The 19307-nt window shown below is 37.9% G+C and overlaps 1 protein-coding gene across 7 annotated transcripts in view; it reads right to left on the bottom strand.

The window, feature by feature from the left end:
• Window positions 1-3702: 3702 nt before the first annotated feature.
• The window catches only part of ETV1 (ETS variant transcription factor 1), a 66711-nt gene continuing 51106 nt past the window's right edge, over window positions 3703-19307 (bottom strand). For all 7 annotated transcript variants that reach the window (XM_050332707.1, XM_050332686.1, XM_050332698.1 and 4 more), the window contains 5 exons: window positions 18546-18612; window positions 16113-16183; window positions 12884-13053; window positions 9119-9220; window positions 3703-6550 (listed from right to left, as the gene is read on the bottom strand). In XM_050332707.1, coding sequence (XP_050188664.1) covers window positions 6329-6550; window positions 9119-9220; window positions 12884-13053; window positions 16113-16183; window positions 18546-18612 — 632 coding nt within the window. In that variant the 3' untranslated portion in view covers window positions 3703-6328. The remainder of the gene's footprint in view (window positions 6551-9118; window positions 9221-12883; window positions 13054-16112; window positions 16184-18545; window positions 18613-19307) is intronic.

Genomic DNA, 19307 nt, shown 5'->3' with positions numbered 1-19307 from the left:
TCAAGGAAACCAAGCTGAGCTATACCAACAATCTGTTCCATTATCCTGTAACGTATTCTTTCTTTTGTCTTTGTGGTTTTTCTTGGGGCTTTTAGTATAGCTGGATGATAGAGACACTACATTTACAGCCCAAAACTCTCTTTGCATATTCCAATATATTGTTTGCTCTTTTAACAGCTACCAAACACTGTGCAGATGGTTTTACTAAATTATCAACAATCATGCCAAAGTCAGAACTGATATTCCTGTCCTTGGGGATATACTACCAGGGCCAAACACATTCCCAGTGCAACTCTGTTAGCCTAACACATTTGGCCCACTGACCACAAAGTGCACTGCCTCCAATTACTTTCTCTCTCTTGCTCTTATCTCAGTTTACTGCCTCTGTACTTATCTTAGTCCCTTCCTTTTATCTAAAACACTGCAATCTTCCAAGTCCCTTAATGCAGTTCATGGTTTTAGTCCTGTTGTTCTCATCTAATATTATCATCCCTTTCTGTGTTTTACTTTCTCTCTTCCTTTTCCTGAAGCACTCCCACAAGCACCGGGGTCTTAAAAAATCACTGCTGTTTACAGAGTTTATTGCTTTCCATCATTTCTTATGATTCTCCTGCAGTATGTCTTTCAAATAATTATCTCTATGATTTACTGTATCAGTCATGTAACCTCCTTCTTCCTGTACTAATCAGCTCTGGATTAGCTAGTTGGTAGAACCAGATTGCCCCTGACAGGCTTACCCTATCTCTATGCTGCCTCATTCAGCCATGCTGGGATCGTGCTCTCTCTGGCTTTCTACACGTACATAGAGCTCATTGACAGATCTTCCAAGGTAGACTCACCCTAGCTGGCCAGGTATTTCAGCAAACACTGCAAGCTCTGAGGAGCTGGTGCTTCTGCAAAAACATCCCCTTCTGCCTCTGTTTAGGTCATGTAGCCATATGGCACTGCCCATGCATGGTTTTGACTGAGGGCCACCATAAAGAGCCCTTTGCAGTGCATCTAAAACCTTCAGCACTATACCTGACCTTCTGTGAAGTGCCACTGTACTAGCAATCAGACTGTTCACTAAAATATCACAGGTGAGACAAGAATTGGCTTAAACTATCCAGATAGATCAGCTGGGTCCTATCACTGAAGGGAGGGTGAAAGAAAACTGTGAAATCTCCTCAACTCTTTCCTTTTTAGGGCAACAGTGAAGAGCTACTACAGCCTCTACTGTGAATTACACAGCAAAAATGCTATTTTGGACACCAAGTAACAACCTGGTTACCTGGAGTATGGAAAGAGATACATACAGACATTCCTTCTAAAACAAAGCAAATTGTAATTACTCAGAAACTACCAAAAAAATCCAAACAAACCAAACAAAAAAAACCCCAAAACACAAAAAAAACCCAAACCAAACCAAAAAACAAACAAACAAAAACCCAACCCCCCCCCTCCCCCCCCCCAAATCCAACCAGTAGTTGCAATTACCTCTCTACCATTCAACAAAAAGCATGGACATAAGTGCCCACAGAGCTTTGCAAGAGCAAAGACAGAATTTTGGCTTACCAGATCCAAATATTTGATTGTGACTCTTCCTCAGAGGTCCCTCCCTGTAACCTCTACTAACAGCAGCAAGCTCATTTAAAAATAAAACAGAACTTCAGGGTACGTTGAGTATTTTTGAGGCCCAATGAAACTATGCAGTAAGGATAATACAGCAGTATTAAAGACTTGATATTTTTCTAGGGTAAAAGACTATAGTTTTGTAGAACCTGATGTATGGATAACTTCTTGAAGTTTATTTACCCTTTCTTTTTGTGATGTTTTTTGTGTCATTTTCACACAAAAAAAATTCTTGGGGAAAACGTCAACACAACACTTCACAGACATTTTCAGACTATTACATAAGAAAACGGCACAGATATTTCTTTCCCACAGAAATTAAATTGGTGTTCAAGGGGGAAACCAATACTTCAACCTCCTGAAGCAAAAAATGAAATTAACTCTACCTACCTATACAATCATGAGAACTGGGTGGTAAGGGACAGCACTTTGCTGATGAATTTCTGTATCTTAAGCATCAGACAGACAGATCTGGGCAATCTTGTAGTTTTTTAATGCTACTGCCCCTAGCTTTTCATCCTGCTGTTCTGCCAGAGATTACTGTTCTTGTAGCAGAAATAACAAAAGACAATGCACTGTAGTTCCCTGTTTTGTAAGAGTACAAGGAGGGCAGGGCTCAGTTCCGTACTGCAGATGCTCCAGTTCTCAGCCTGGTATCTTAGCAAAATGCAGTGGACTTTGAACCAGAGTTCCTGAGATACAGGCACCTGCTCCCAGCTGCTACCTCCTTTCCATTCCGGATTTAAAACCAAACCAAACCAACTACAGCAACAACAACAAAAACCCCCAACCAACCAAAAAAAAAAAAACGAACCAGTGAAAACCACCAAAAAAACACCAAAAGCCCCCACAACAGAAAACCCCTAAAATAACAACCAAAGATAACTGAGAAATTGATTTCCTAGGCTCTTACTGCTAGATCCAAGTAAGGTATTTCAGAGTGATGATTCTTAGAGTGCAAGATACCATATTAATTAATACTCCCAAAACATCCTTGAAGGAGACTATTTAGGAAAGTCCTCAGTACTATTAATGTGAGCACTGAATAGGGCTGTTTATGGGTGCTATTACCTACAGTACATGAACTGAAGCTAATGCTCTTCAGAGGAGAAAATGCAGCCATTAACAATTCAAAGATTTCCTCATAATACCTTTTGTACACATTGATCTATTTCCTGCTATTAAAAACCAACCAAACAAAAAAAAACCACAAAGAAGGCAAAAATATTTACTAGACGATACTGTCCTGTGAAGATGGACTTGAAGCCCAAACCACTCAGCTGTCAAGGGCAATAAAACTCTAGGCACTAATCCCTGGGGAATAGTCCCAGGTAGCAGAGAACTCCAAAAAGATTCTAAGCGAAGGCCTCTTTGCAGGGAATTTCTGGAGAAAACAATTGTTTATGAACTTGTATCCCAGTTTTTCCTAGTTTCTCCCTTACAACAGCCCACTGTAAGTAAAGTAAGCAGATTTAGTCTGACAAGGATATGAAATTTGCACTTTCAGTGAATGTAACATTAAGGTTTAAAATGTAGCTGGTGTGTGAGCAAGTTAGACTGGTGTAACCTTGGAGAGAAAAGGCTTAGACTCTTTGTCATGGAAGTCATATCCCTGAAGCAAAATTTGTACATTGTCCTAAACCTGTAATCTTAACTCTCTCAAATGGATTCTGAGGGGATCTGCCAAGTCCTTATCTAATTTCACCTCTGTTCAGCCACTGATGCAAGTGAACTGTCATGGTAGATGAAACCTGAGCCCCTTCAGCTGTATCACAGCGCGTGGGTCTTGCAGTGATGCCTCCCGACTTTGCTTCACAGCAGCATTACTCTGAGCTGCCCAGCTGCTCTGGCCAGCAAGAAGATACACAAGCAAACACTCACAGCTCCTACTAAAGAGGTAAAACCTTCATTTTCCTTCACTTGTGGTGCAGCTTGAAAAAAAGCGCTTTTTTGCATGGTTTTTTTGTGTTACACTTTGCAGGAAGCCATTGTAGGCACTGGGAAACAGACCCTCCTCTCCCCTTCCAAAAGAAAACCTTACTGCAGGGGCCTCTCCAGTCCAAATGTTTAGGAATCCAATACACAACAATCTTGCAGAAATCAGCTGCCAGATTTATTATTCTACCTGAAAACCCCAAACAAACAAAACAAACAAAAAAAAACCCAAAACCCAACCCCAAACAAACAAAAAAGTGGAATAAAAATAGACTTTAAATAAACCTCTTAGGTACATTTTAAAAAGGGTTAATCAGTTCAGTGAAACACTTTTTTACTTCTGCTCAGAAATTATGTAATGTTGGTCTGACTGCTTGTTTTGTTCAGTGAGTCACTACCATATACAGATATATATATATATTTCTTCTTAAATATTACACATTTGATGCATTTTTTTAAAACTTTTTTTTTCCTTTTTTTGTCCAACCCCTTTCCCAAATACCCACATCCTGCCACAGGCAAGAGGCGCTCCGTGCTGACATTAAAGAAGCAAAACCAATCCAAGGACTTTTCATCAAAGCATGTTTCATTTGAACCTTATTTCATTGGAAACCACAATTTTTTTAAACAATATTACCCAACCTTTTCCTCTTGCTTTTTGCTAGTTCTGCAATTTTAGACTTCTTTTTCTGGGTTGATCACCAAGTATTTAAGTGCCATTGAGACTTATGACAGAATTAGGTGACATATTAAGGCATATATACATTCTCATAAAATATGTTGTCTTATGGAGCTGAGTAAATTAAATACCTGCCCAAATGTTTTTTATGCACCTGTGGTTTCTAGTGACCACTGTTTCTTTACTTTTGATTAACTGCATATTAAAATATTCATAACTTAGGTAGTGTCTTAACTGACAAAGGATAGAAGATTAACCCACCACCTAGGATTGTCTTTGAAATCCATCCATTATGATGAAAATTATTCTTGTTTTTTTATGGTTATGTATTCATTTTTCTCTCACTTTTTGACAATATAGGAAAATGAGGTACTTCATGTAACACCTATTTAAATTTCACTGGGCAAAAAAAGAAATCCAGATCTTACTCCCTCTCCCTCCCTTCAAACTACAAATTATTGTATTCAAAAAAAGGTGCTCATAAATATTTAAAACTTCTGGGATTCCGTCAGGGATTTTTTGTTTGTTTGTTTTACATACAGAATAGCAGGTGTGGCTTGTGTTCAAGATTACCCCTCTCAAAAAAATAAAACAATTTGAAAAAAATAACAAAACAACAAAAAACCCCTCAAAATTTAAATTGTCTTCCGAGCATATCCGATCACATTTACATTTAGTGTCCAAACAAGCTGATTGGTAACACCAGTGCCAGCACTACAACGTCATACAGCAACTTCATGGTATTCTTTGACAGTTCATCTCTGTTCCACCAAAAATTACAAAAGGTTCTGCAGAGCTTTCCTTAGCAAGCTGAAGCTTACTAGTCATTTGTGGATGCGCATAAAAGCTGCTTATAGCACAGCTATGGCGTAAGCTATTTTCTAAGCAATAAATGGTTCAAGTCATCTATTTTGTCCTGAAATGCTACCTGTAGTTACAGCATTGCTTATAAATGGTCATAGTAAATTCAGCATCAAAGAGAATATTACAGAAAAAGACAGCAGCAGAAGCATTAGCATTATCTAGTATTTATATATGTTATCAACATAACACAGCAGTAAAAGGTTTAAATGCATATTAATGGGTACCGTGTCTAAAAATTACTAAAGTACCTATTTAGTGTATTGGATATTTTTCTCAAGGAGTGCTTGCTGTGTCTAAACAGCATAATTAGATATGTGACTTAGTACAGTTAATTCCTATTGATTAAATAACTTATTTATGTACCAAAGGAAATGGAAGGATACAAAATGTTTTCTCCCTCCTGATCATGAACCTGTATTTAATGCTGACATGATCATCAGAAAGCCTACCACATGTAATTACTACCCTCAAATGGATCTTGAAAAATCTGAGCCATAGAATGGGCCATATATGTATAGCAATGTGGCACCAGATACAGCATGCAGCTTGCAGTCTGAAGTCAGGGATTTTGCTGCTTGGTGACTGTACTTACGGCCACTCTATCACTAACCAGGATTTTATTTTGAGGCCATACCCACCCCCCACCCCCCTCCAAAAGAAAAAAAAAAAAAGAGAAAAAAATAGGAAAAACTTTCCAGATATCTGGCTATTCTCAGAGGCAAGGTACAAGATCTGCCGCTGGAAGGTTCTAAATTAAATGCTGTAGTATATGCTTTGCTTCTCTTTTATTAGTGCAGAAAGACAATTAAGAATGGCAAGAAACAAATGCCCTAGGCATGCTGTGCTGATATCATCATAAAGTGGTTATTTTGCACAATGAGAATTAACTGTACTATGGATACCTAGAGAAAATGTACAATATCTTATGCTGATATGAAACAAAACAGACATGATATAGCTTTTTTGTACTTAAAACCTGTATGTTCCCTTCCCAAACTTAAGTAAAAAGCAAACCCACCCTTTTCCTCCTTTTACACAGAATAACGTTTAGGTTCCAACCCACCCCTTTCAAATAAAGTGCGCTGTCCATGGCAGACCATAGGAGTAATGCAACAGGAAAAGCCCCTTTTAGTGTACTATTTAAAAAACAAACTGAAGTCGATTCAGCTTTCCTCTGGGTCTTGTGAAAGAGGAGAAGCTTAAGGGAGGGGGAAAGCATCCCCTTCACTGTCACTGCTGTTAATAGACATAGCCTTCGTTGTAGGGGTGGGTGTTGCAGCAGCCACCATCCTGCATGTAGACCATGCTCTCATCAAAGTGGGACAGAGGCACAGTGTCCTCCTCATTGATGTGGCGCTCCATGTCAGTCTTCAGTAAGGGGCGCTGGTTGTCCGGAAAAGCCATGGAGAAAAGCGCTTCAGGGTCACAAACAAACTTGTAGACGTATCTTTCTCCAGCCACCTTAAGACAACAGAAGGGGAAAAAAAAGGTCCAGCGTAAGGGCTTGTGTTTTGCAACTCCAAGTTCAACAGACTTGTGAAGAACTCACCTTTGTTACACAGTTAACAAAGCGACAGCAGAACTGTTTAGGCAATGACCTAGCAAAGACAAGAGGGACCTGCCAAAGCAGACTGTGTGGAATGATCTGGATTTTGCCTCATGCGACATCCTGTTGGAAGATGGACTAGGTATTCTACACTAAACATTTGTTTGCGATCATTTCCTATACTTAACCACAAATGGAACTGTTCTTATTGGAAAATGTAAACAAATTGTCACTACGGTGGCAAAATAAAATTACACACTCTGTGTGCGAAGTGGAAAAAAAGAAACACATTGCATGACAGAGATCTGGATTTCACTTTACACAGATTGATTCATATTTACGTACAAAAGCACTCTAGTTATGGTGGATGCTGATTGCACAGGCACAGCGTAAGCAAATACGTAGGCTAATATGTACTTAGCAATTGCTCATGCAAAGCTGGGTCATTTAGATTTGCTTATGGAGGGGCAATTTGTCCAAAGAACCTGAAGTTTTCCCTTAATCAGAAATAGCATCAAATGTCTGTGTTTCGATTTTTTAAAAGCTAGAGAACAATAAAACAACATCGATTTGTTGTCTTATTAAAAACCCAAACAACGAACAGAAGTAAATACAGTGTCTTCTAAGGCACCTTATTTTAAAAACTGTGATTAAAAATATGAACCATGTTGTATGCTCACAATTTATTTAAATTATTTAAAAATAAAGATCATATTGTCTGCTTCTTGCAACTCCAGCTACCATGGCAGCTGTGAAGTGAGTGAACAAAGATGGAAAAAGTGTCACGAACTCAACAACTCTATTCGTATGGGTGCAGAATAGTTTGAAGCACCTCTTTAAATTTTCAGCGTATTTATTCTACAAATAGAATTTGATGGAGGCTGTATCTGCAGATAGTAGAATTTTTTACATCAACTTTGACAAACTGTTGTCTGCATTCAGAAATCAGGCTTTTGCATAACCTGCTATCACTGCCTAATTTATAATAAAGGAGGGAAAGCATGTATACAAACTCTGCAGTAAAGAAACCTGCCATGAATCTGCAATCCCCATTAGTTTTTAACATACGTGAAGTGGTCAGATAGATCGATCCCAGGACAAGCCTCAAACACCGCTATGTCAGAAAATTAAGCACACAAGCTAGCTTTCAATTTGTGTGTTAAATATATTCTTCTAGCTAATAAAGTAGTAGTTTAAGAGGTAGCAAGCTACCTATCAGAAGTACTTGTAAACTTTCCAAATTAAATGGATGTGTGGGTTGGGGCAGCATTATCAGCCTTCTGCTATTTCAAACCCCGCCTTTTCAACTTGCTTCATTCTGCTACTTTTTCTTGCCTCTCTGCTGCCTTTGAACTGTGCTGGCAGCACACTTGCCTATGCAGCTGAGCTGTAACCTGCCACAAGGAACTCCTCTGCCTGAAGCACCAGCCAGCAGACCCAAGCATTTCTGCTTCTCTCCAATCAGATCCAGTTTCCAGTCCACTTTACAAAGATTCAATGTATAGTTACATGACACACAAAAATGAATAAGGCGCTGTGCTACTGAAGAACTATAAGCCAATACTAGCCCAGATTGTTGTCCAAGTTGACTCCCAGATAGTGAAACAGGAGTGCACTACAACAATCCCATAATCTAAGCAAAAGAACTTGTAAGACTTCAAAAAACCTGCTGGAAAAGCTGCCCAGAGTAACTTGAGCTGACAGCATTGTTTCCATTCATGGAATTGGCAAATGGCAGGTTTAAACATGTTAATCATCACAGGTCACAAAACTAATGTGAAAAGACATGGAATAAATACTACAGCACAAGGTGTTCATTATGATCTTTGATCACACCTGCCAACTTTGTAGATAAAGCAGACAGGTCTCTCCTATTGATTTCTACATCAATCTACGTAGTACTACACAGCAAGACTTAAAAATATTCATGTAAAATAGCAAGGCACAGTAGAAGAATGGATTGAATACTGTCAGCAAGACCAGACTGTAACATAAAAATTATTGCTAAATATTTTTCCTAACTCAGTCTATTAAAATATTTGATTTCAATCAAAACCAGTATTATTACAACACTATTGGTAAAAATATTAATTTAGTATGTTAATAGGTGTAAGTTTTCTCCCCATCTTACACTTACTGAAGTACCCAAGCACTGGGTAGCTAATTTAGATCCGCAAATAATTAATCATACTGTACTCTACTATTTGCCTTTCCCAGCTGCCAGGAAGCTCTTTTGGATATTTTTGAATGTTACTGCTTTCCCTATAATTGTGACATGCATTATGAGAACTAAAACCACAGACACTTTTTACAAAGAAAAAAAATACATTAATGCATATTCTGGAACTCATAGGTCAAAAAAGCTTAGTGTTTGCCTAAATAGATGAAAAAAACTTCATAACCCAACAAGTGCTCCTTATTAACTGACTTATGGATTAACATGCAAGACTCTGATGAAATGTAATACAAAATTAGCTACTCACCTTTTGCATGATTCCCTTTTCATAATAATAGCGAAGCGATCGGCTGAGTTTATCATAGTTCATAGCTGGCCTATTTTTCTGAATCCCCCAGCGACGTGCCACCTGCCACAAAAATGAATTAGCATTGATTTGTTAAATGCATTTAACAAGTAGATCTTATCATCAGATACTTTATTTGGGGATGCAGGAGGGAGAACCCTGCAGGTGCAACAAATAAGAAAAAAGGCTGCCATGACCTGAATTTCTCATGTAGTACTATGAATTTCAACCAGAGACACATCACCATTAAACTCGAAACCAGCTTACTGATTTGCAAATGTGGTGCAGGGTTAGGGTTTTTTACTTTGCTTTTTAATAAAGAAAACCAATGAAAAAATAAAGCCAAAGACAGACAAAAAATATTTACCAAGTTTCACCAGAAAATTTTCACAAAAGATGAAAACTTATCTTTAGTTTGATACTACGGATAATTGTACTATTCCTGTCTTTTCCTTGTTGTCAGAAAACTAAGTTATATTAAACACACATTCATGCGCATGAATGCTTAGTTCATGAACTAATACAAACTGTACTTGGAATGACAGCAATGTTGAGATTATTAGGAGATACGAGTCAAAAGCCAACTCCCAGTCTTAAACACTGCTTCATCAAAAAAAAAAGAATTATCTGAGCAGGCAGAGTAATCGTTTGGAAGAACTATACGGTCATATGAAGAATGGAACAGAAATTTCATCGTTGTAGTTGTATAATTTCCCTTAAAAGTAACAAAAAAACTGAATTACAAGTAACTTAGGAAATCATTCAATAAAGAACTATATGCCTTCTGCTCTGACTTATGACTCCTACTTGCCTTTACACTTCCTGTTTTACTGCTAAAGATAGTTCTGGACAAAGACAGCTTTTGTTTAAAGAGCTTAACTTCTTATTCCCCACCTGAAATTATAATCAGCTGTTGATGACATTTCAATTACTGTCTGTAAAAATGACTAGCATGTCACCAGAGGGAAAAAACAGTCAGAATTGATGAACTCTCTAAAGCACATTTTATAAAAATGTTCAAGAGGTGCATATGCATACAGCTCAGGAAAAAGGACAGAGTAGCCAAGCAGTTTCTCTGCAGACTGCTCTACAAAACTTTCCCTGGAACTTTTTGATGCAAGCCATAGGCAACACACACCACTGAGAACTCAAGGGGATTAAACAATAGCAAATTCCATGGTTTTGATCTCCGTATAATCTCTAAAATGTCTTTCGAAAGTACTATTTCCTTTCAGTGGTGCAGCTTTTCAGGCTTATGTAAATTATCATGGCTCTGCTAACTTCAGCTGTGTTTTAGCTGTATTGAAACACACCTCTAATCATGTCAATTTATTCCAGCTGTAAATCTGACCCAGATGCGTAACCTTGATGCACCTATTCATCTTTTTAACACACGCCCACATCATTCTTTGTCTATTTCTTCCAAGTTTTTTTCTGCATTAATCAGAGTCCTGAATGTACCCAACATAACAAGCTTGCAAAATAAATAGATAACTAAAACGAAGTAATAGTTACGAATATGCTCCATTTTTTTGTGTGGTATTTTGACACTCTTAAACAGGCAGGCAGCTCCAGAAGTAGCCTTGGTAAGCAACTCTTCTTGTCCCTGAACTGCATAGCATTTACCTTGTCTTGCTCTGTGGACGGGATTCAGGCTTCTACCCTTCCACCCCACCTTCCTGCAGAAGGTTGCTGTCCCTGTGACAAGGCAGCATAAATGGACCTACACCCAATTCTCAGCCTCCATAGTTCACACACACTTTCTGAATGAGCTATGGCACTCCAGAAGCTGATACATATTCATTTCTGTTGTCACCCTTTCTACAAGGGAACAAACTTCCAGCAAGGAATGAGATGGAAAGGTCATGTCATTTACATCCTAACCTGCCACAGCAGAACCAACAAGCTCTTTGATTTCCCTTCAATTTACACTTGGCAACCAACAGAACTGTGCAACTTCCTATAGGCTATTCTTATTTTAATTGAGAGATTCATGACATTCATATGAAAACAACTTAGGCTCCTTTGTAATCCCTAAGACTACACAGGAGTGAGGCAACTTTCAAGTACCCTGCCTCCTCCAGATCTCGGATGCAGTGCTGCTCAAAACCAAAGCAACTTCTACATAGACAAGCAGATGATCTATTTAAATTAGAATATCCAGTTCTTTGGGGAATTACACAATAAGGAAACCTTAGGACTTTGTTTTGCTATTTTCCTTTTCTTAGCTAATAAAATCTATAAAGTTTTTGTACCGTCTGCTGGAAACCATTTCTCAATAAAACTCTTCAATCTTGAAAAAAATTGGACATATCTTAAAGACAATACAAAACTAAGAGGGTAAAAAATACAGAGACTGAGGCAAAAATTATATATGTTATTCACCAAAACCAAAGCCTTTACAAAGATTTTGCTCTGCTGGGACAGGTCACACAGCTGAGTAATCCATGTAGCCTGCTAGGCTGCAGACTTGCAAATTTCAATATCGAATCGACTAAGACTAATCTGAGGTCAAATCCTCATATGTACAACGCCAGGATCTGCCCTATCACTAGTGTGGGGGATGCTCAGACAAACTAGAGCCAGTACAGGGGTTGTTGCAGCAACCTGCTCCTCAGCCAGACCACATCAGGAAGGAAAGGGACATTAGTCCTGTCAGGGGACATCTATCCCCAACTACTCTATCATCCCCACAGAGCTGTTAGCAGACAATTTAACTAAAATACAAGAAAGCTTTCAGATTGCTTGTACCAGCAGATGGATGCCAAACAGCAGAAATAGCTGGTGGAATGCAGAACCAGCCATACACCCCCAAACATTCCTACTCAGCTCTCACTCAGAGAGCATCCTGTCAGAAAATTTCCTGTTGTCTCCTGTATTACCAAACTCTCTTCAAGGGGCAAAAAAGTAAAGCAGAGTGATGCTGCTTTTTGACAACCCTAATTAAATCCTCCACATTAATTTTACAGTGAAATTCATATACAACTGATCTTCCAAGTTTCCATGACTGTTTAGAATACAGGACAGGTTATGTAATGTTTCCTAGTCCGAAACTTTTTATGTAATAAAACATTCAATTTTTTCCTTTTTATCACACAGGTGAACTAAGTCATACTTCAGCAAATGTTCATGAACACAAGTAATTTTTTCTGTCCCATGAGTCCTTCATGGTTCAGGAATGCCATGCATGTACATGAGTGTTTGCAAGTCTACGATCTAAGCATGCGCTAAAGAATCTAATGATACACATAAGCAGGAAGACTTTGAAGAAAACCCTAAATAGAGGGAAATTTATGCAATTTTGATGGGATATTACTGCCTAAAAATTTTAACCTTCTCTTTTGCCATCTGTTAGACTTGAGGTACTTCACTCTACAAACTAAAAGCTCCAAGTTCCCACATCTTCATAATGAAGAATATTTGGTGTTGAAAGACTACTAATGCAAAAGCTTTCAAAGGATTTTGGAACACAGCTCTATCCGTAAAGTGGTTCTGAAAAGTGTGGGCTCCACAATTAATGTGAAGTATTTTGTAACTCTAGTACTGTAATACTTTTATCATTTTGTGGGACAAGGAGTCAAGTCTATGCTTAACCACACCTGTCACCCTTGTAAAGTGCTACTGAAGCACAATACTGAAGGAAAATAAGGCCTAAGTCCAGAAGAACACAATTCAGTTTGCAGGATGGGGTAGTGGATGTGAGGACATGCTGTATGCCTAACCCACCTCCTCTGGCTCAATCAGCTTGAATTCCATGCCTCGACCGGTCCATGCTATGAAGTGAGAGTTTGATGGGTCATCAAGAAGAGCTACCAAGAACTGCCACAGCTGAAGTGAGCCTCGCCGTTGGTACGTGGGCCCTTCACGGTACATGCCTGGCTCCTGTTTGACATCACCTGCACAGAACAACAACATCAGGTAAGCACTGTGCAAAAGGCATCATCACACGCTTTGTCAGACAAACTGGCAAAGCAGTCATTAGGGTTAATAAAACAGAGGGAAGAAACAGCCACCCAAAAATGCAACATTCCCTTTTGCTGGTGACTTACACTAACATATGAATATACCCAAAAGCACATAAATTCATTCATGATTTATGGAAGTCTCACTAAGCCTCTTTCCATGTACTTTTGATACATGCAAATCTCGCTTGCAAACCACTTTGTAATATCCTCTGCCTGAAAGAGCATAAACTACTTTTGAAGCAACTCTGATATGTGAAGAACTGTGCTTGTGTACTATACCTTGCACAGGCCCCAGTTTTGATAATGTAACGTATGCTTCATGAAGCTGCAAAACCCTACCGAGTGAAAGTTCTTGTGTATGCAAATGCTTCTAAGGAAAATGTGATGAGGTATTTGACTTGGACTTAAACAGCATGTGCTTTATGTACAGGCATGGAAATCCTGCAGATATGTGAGTTCCTCTGTGGCATACTGAACTTGCATATAAGCACATACTACTTTTCCTCATATCTACATATTAGATTAGTATCCCCCTGAAAAGCAGTAAGTTAATTTTTCTAAAATTTTAAGTCTAGAGGAACCTTTTAAAAAACAACAAAACCATTCTACTAGCTGTTCCACAAACTGCCAATGAAAAAACCATCCTGCTACATCTCTGTTGTCTTTGCTTTTTATCATATTTGTACTAAAGCACTCATGAAAACAACAACAGCTGAAAGGTTTGATACTGAAGCAGACGTTTCTTCTCCACACAATGACTGCAACCCTTGATATACTGGTAAAACTCCTTATTTCAAGTACAAGAACAGCAATACCCTCTAATAAACAGTGTGACCCATTTAATATAGAAAGCCAGGAATTTACATTCAACCACAACATTAGGATGCTCTGATGGCCATTACAGAATGGCTCCATGGAGTGAAAGGTAGAATAATAATATTAAAAATGGAGTACTTCCTTTTGTAATAAAGAAAGAAAACTGAGTCAATAGCTGTGGAAAACAAATAAATCAACACAAGGCTTTTTGGTTAATGTGAGGTTCAGGTTCCAGTCCTGAAAGGCCTTCTTTTTCAAGGACACTTTTTTCTTTTAATGATAGCTGAGCCATGCACAAATAGCAAGTGCAGTATTACAGAGGATCAGATTCTTTGCCTGTGCCGATCTTTGATTTCAAACAAAGCAGCTGAGAATCTAGTTCTGAAACATCAAGATTAGTCCTGAGCTCATCCAACTTTTGCTTTACTGGCCAGAATATGATGACACATTTGCTATTTTTTTCCTCAAAAGTCATCACACTATAAGTATAAACACCCATATTTGCATCATGACATCAATCTTCTAGAGAGTACAAGGTGTTCTCTCACTGAACAGTCAGAGAAGCTAGCAGCAGACTGCTTACTTTGCAAGCACACAAATATTTCCCAACATTTATTTCTTTTACTTTATTCGTATTTCTTTTTCATTTTCATTCCCCTCCCTGTACAAACCCCAAATAAACCAAAAGGATTTTCAAGGAAGATATGGATAAATGCTACTCTGGAAAAGTTTTAACTTCTTGTAGTACAGGGTCTGTTCCCCATTCGCATAAATGTAAATATGAATTTATCATGGATCCTCAAAACAGATCAGATCCACAATCATTTCTGGGAACAAAAAAGAGCTCCTCAATCAATGTGCTTTAAAAAAAGGAAAAAAAAAAGAAAACAAAACCCAAGTTCATATTACAAAGCCAGGGTATAAAGCAGACTTTCAGTAAATCATCATTTCAGTGAATGTATTGATGCAGCGACAATGCAATACTGGCTTAAGCAATTTTCAGTTAGGTTTAATATTGTTTAAAATTATCTATTTCTTACTAACCCCAAAATACATGTGATACTCTGTTTGAAGAATGTGCAATTATTTGGGTTACTTTCATTTCAGAGTCTCCAAGTCTTCAGCAAACATAACAAATGCTGCTAGACATGCAATAATTTTGTAATCCATAAGTGATTCTCAGGGGAAAACAAACAAAATAAAGCAGGAGAAAAATGCCAATTCTCCAGCTCTACTTTTAGCTATGGTCAGAGTTGTTCACAAGTTTATCAGGAAGCATCTGATGTTTCCTGCTAAAATAAATAAAGCACTAATAAGAGAAATAAACACACCAACACAAAAGCTATACTAACAACACTACAGTAGCATACATATGGTAGCATAAAGCCAGCCTAGTAAATTTAAATAACTGGTCTTCAAATTACTTCCCAAAGTTGCAGACTAACAGAGTAACTGGCAAGAAATACAGTGTCCATCTACTTTGCTTATAATGAAATAAATCTGAAATCAACTGAGTTACTCCAGGAAACTGATTTTACGTCGGAGTAACTGAAGATAATTTGGACCAATTCATTTTAATTGATGTCAGAATTACTCTTTAAAAAAAAGATGTTGTAATTGGTAGTGTTGTGAAAAGAGCATTGATTTGTTATCAATCCCACTGAAAAATAAACCACTAGTGCATTTAACCTAGCACAAATACATTGACACAAACCCAAAAATGCCCTATACACTCACTCCTCACTATTCATCCCTTCACCGACAGCCAGACAAGAGGCTTAATCCTCAATTAAACCAAACTTGCTGCTTTCTCTGTTGTTTTGTAAATTATAAGGCCAGCTTTCATTAAATCTCAAACAACAAGCACTATGTGATCATCAGGGGAATGGAAATCCTCCTATTACTTTTTTAACAGTACAGGAACTGAGCTTCTCTGCCACAACTCTGGATGCAGCATCTTTTGCTGGCAAAAGTCGAATGACATCCTATTGAAGAGGAGACTTTGGTTTCAAGAGACAAAGGTCAGCTTTGGTTGGGCACACCGCAAACGGTGTGTTAAGGAATCCTAAATTGGAATGTTACTGAGCTTTTTTTGATCAGCAACAGAGAAAAGTCCCTCATTTCTTTCGTTTTCATCTCCCTACACAAGAAAAAGAGAGATGTGTCATACATACCGTCAAACTTCTCTGGAACAACGCAAGTGTCATCATAAAACTGCCTAGGTCCCTTTTCATACATACAGCCTGTAAGTTAAAAAGAGAGAGATGTTTATATAAAAGATGCATGGAGAAAGAAGAGATCGTGCCAGAGGGAACACTAAGTCATACAGGAATCAGATTAATATCCCACATCCTTTACACACTGCCCAATCACAGTATTTTGGCCTCAGTGCAGGGGTGTTTAATTAATGTGTGTATTCCCAAAAGACTGTTAATCTCTACCTGCAAAAATGAAAAAGCACCCATTTTTCTCTATGATTTGTTCTAAAATGTTTGTCTCGTTTCCTGTTTGAACTAGTGTGGTTTTGACTTTTAACCAATAGCTCCTGCGGGTCTTCTCCCTGAGAGACTAAAGAAGTATTACTTGGCATTTCCTCCTCACACTCACAGAAGTCACCACCACACACTGCCCTTGATGTTTCTTCCAATTAGGATAATTTTTTACAATTTTTTTTCATTAAAAGACACTCTCTGTAACCCAGGGGTCTTTCTAGCACACTCTTTTGTACACACTCCTACTATTACTTAGTATGTTAATGCTTTCCTTAACTAGAATTGTGCTGCATACCAGTATTGGCCTCACCAGTGCTACTTAGTGAGACAAAACATCTCCTCCTCTCCTGCCACCCTCTGACCCTCCTTTTGACTGTGTAAGTATTACAGAAGGGTTTTTTTGTCATAAGGTTGCAGTGTTTAGTTGGGCTGGTCTCCCACTGTGAAGCTCAGGAGGGGGAGGCCCACCTCAAAATCATTTTTTCTAATATACTGTTTCCCGGTTCCACAGGCCTGATCAACAATTGCATATTAAAAAACCATTTTGTTTAACGTGCCCAGATTACCAAACAATTCAAAATGTTTTATGTGCTTGTCCTGCCTGTTATTTACCACTCTATCTTTGTGCCATAAAGTTATCTATTAACTTTGTTCCGTATCTTTACTGAAAATGTTGAATAGCAACACTTCTGATATCAATTCCTACAGAACTATAATAGAAACAATCCATTCAGAGATGATTGCTCAGTGACAGCCACTTTTAGATCTGTCAGTTGGCCAGGTCTTAATGTATTTAATGTGTACTTTATTGATACTGCTTTGTGCTAACTTCTTAATCAGAATGTAATGCAGAGGCAAACTGAATGCCATAGAAAGTCTAACTATATGATACAGGCATCTTTATCAATCAAACTTTTAATCTCAGCAAGGAATAGAATCAGATTTGACATGACCTTTTTTCCACAAAATCATGTTGATTGATTTCCAAATATAGAAAACAAATATTCAGCAAACATCACTGATTTTCACTGTCATTCATAACAATTTTGCCACCACCAACCTCTTATGAGTGCATAACATGGCTAAGATTGGTTTTCACCTATCTGTGCAATGATCAAAGCTCAAAACCTGTTGCCATTAGCCCTGCAGTGTGTGGATTTTTCCCTGATGTCTTTCAACTCCCTTATCAAGCTTCTATACTTCATATAATTTCAAATACCAAGACTGTTAGAAATTTCCATCTCCTGTTTCACCTTTCTCATTTGACAATACCTACTATTTCTTTTTTTTCCTGCCAGAAGCAGATGGGCTTTTAGCCAGATGTGTTATCTTTCCAGTTGGGTCTTTTCACTAGTGAATGTAGTCTTACTAGAAGACTCTGAGTCACATATCTATCTGGATTCTTATCCATCTCAAAATCAGATTCCTCAGGTTTGTGAAATTTGCCTCTTGGAAGAAAAACAAATAAACCCTAAACAAACAAGCAAACAATAATACAGTGACAGGACAGATACACAAAAACAGGAGAGTGGAGGTTATAACTTCTCTTTCAGTGGTCTCACTTCTGTTGACCTTCTTAGTTTTAATACATATAAAGTGCTTGTACTCAGAATTATTAATTTTGACAATTACCTAAGCTCTGTCCTACTGAAATCACTGGGAGGTTTGGTACTAATCTCATTTTGAGTTTAAGATGCAAAAAATATTGCAAAAATAATAACAAAAGAAAAAGTAAAAAACTTTCACTGAATTTAAAGTATAAAATGTATTACTTAAGACAGTTAAACTGAGCCTGTCAGACCAATAGCCTGGAAAATATCACTTGAGCAGAATGGCTGAAACGGAAACTTTTAAGCGTCTCTTCCTTTCAACTGCTAGAGGCCTTAAAAAGCAGAGTAAGTTCATAATATAATTGCTTCTATCCTGATCAACCCGTGGCACTAAAAGAGGCTACAAAAAAAATCAGTGCATCAAAAACTCAAGACTGGAAAGGGAACGAAAGATGATGTGAGTCTTCCCAGAAGCAGAATTAAAACAGTGAACCCCAAATCCCCGGGCTTTTTAATTTTTTACATTTCTCTTATACAAAAGTGATACATAATAGAAAACTTAACTTCTGTTCTGTTTGGGTGAGCCAGGAAGCCTTCTTGCCTCATGTAAATGGAATGGCAGCTAGGCACTTCTGAAAGGAAAAGACGACAATGCAAGTCAAAAGACTGTCTGGAATTAAAAATGCGCAGTTATCAATGAGACAGGCTGCAGGCAGAAGAGCAACAAAAAAGGATGCAAGTTACAGCAAGAAGGAACGTATCAACAAACAGTCAGCATTTCAGAACAGCACACACAAGGCATGGGGAAAGAGAAAATCACAATGTGAGGATCCTAGATCCTATCTAACATAGGCACTTGAACTCAAACCCTTTTGTAATAAACTTTGTAAAAAGCTGACTCCCATGGCAATTTCACTTTAGGCCATTCGCAGACCAAAAAATCCACACCACAGACCACGAATATTTTAAACCCTGTGCTTGTATATCTATCTTTGTAACTAATTCAATTCAACCTTTTTAATCAACTACACTGAAAAGACTGCCAACATTGGAAACTTATAAACTCTGCATTAACTCAAGGCATGCCAAAGTGAATTTAGAGTAGGATATTGCTTTTTAGAATCCAGTTAAGCATTTGAAGAGTTAATGAAATTTTCTGTGTTTGCTAAGCATTCTATCTACAAATTTAGATGTATCTATGTCACTCTCCACTTGCACATCCTTAAACAAAAATGACACCTTGCCCCAAAAAATTACTGCGCATATTCTAAGTAATACCAATATTTATTTTTCTACACCTCTACTCAAATCTGCAAGAAGAATGAGA

The sequence above is a fragment of the Myiozetetes cayanensis genome, unplaced genomic scaffold (assembly GCF_022539395.1).
Source record: "Myiozetetes cayanensis isolate MyiCay16 unplaced genomic scaffold, myiCay2020 scf1, whole genome shotgun sequence".
In the NCBI taxonomy this organism is placed as follows: Eukaryota; Metazoa; Chordata; class Aves; order Passeriformes; family Tyrannidae; genus Myiozetetes; species Myiozetetes cayanensis.
This window is presented reverse-complemented; position numbering and strand designations above follow the sequence as displayed.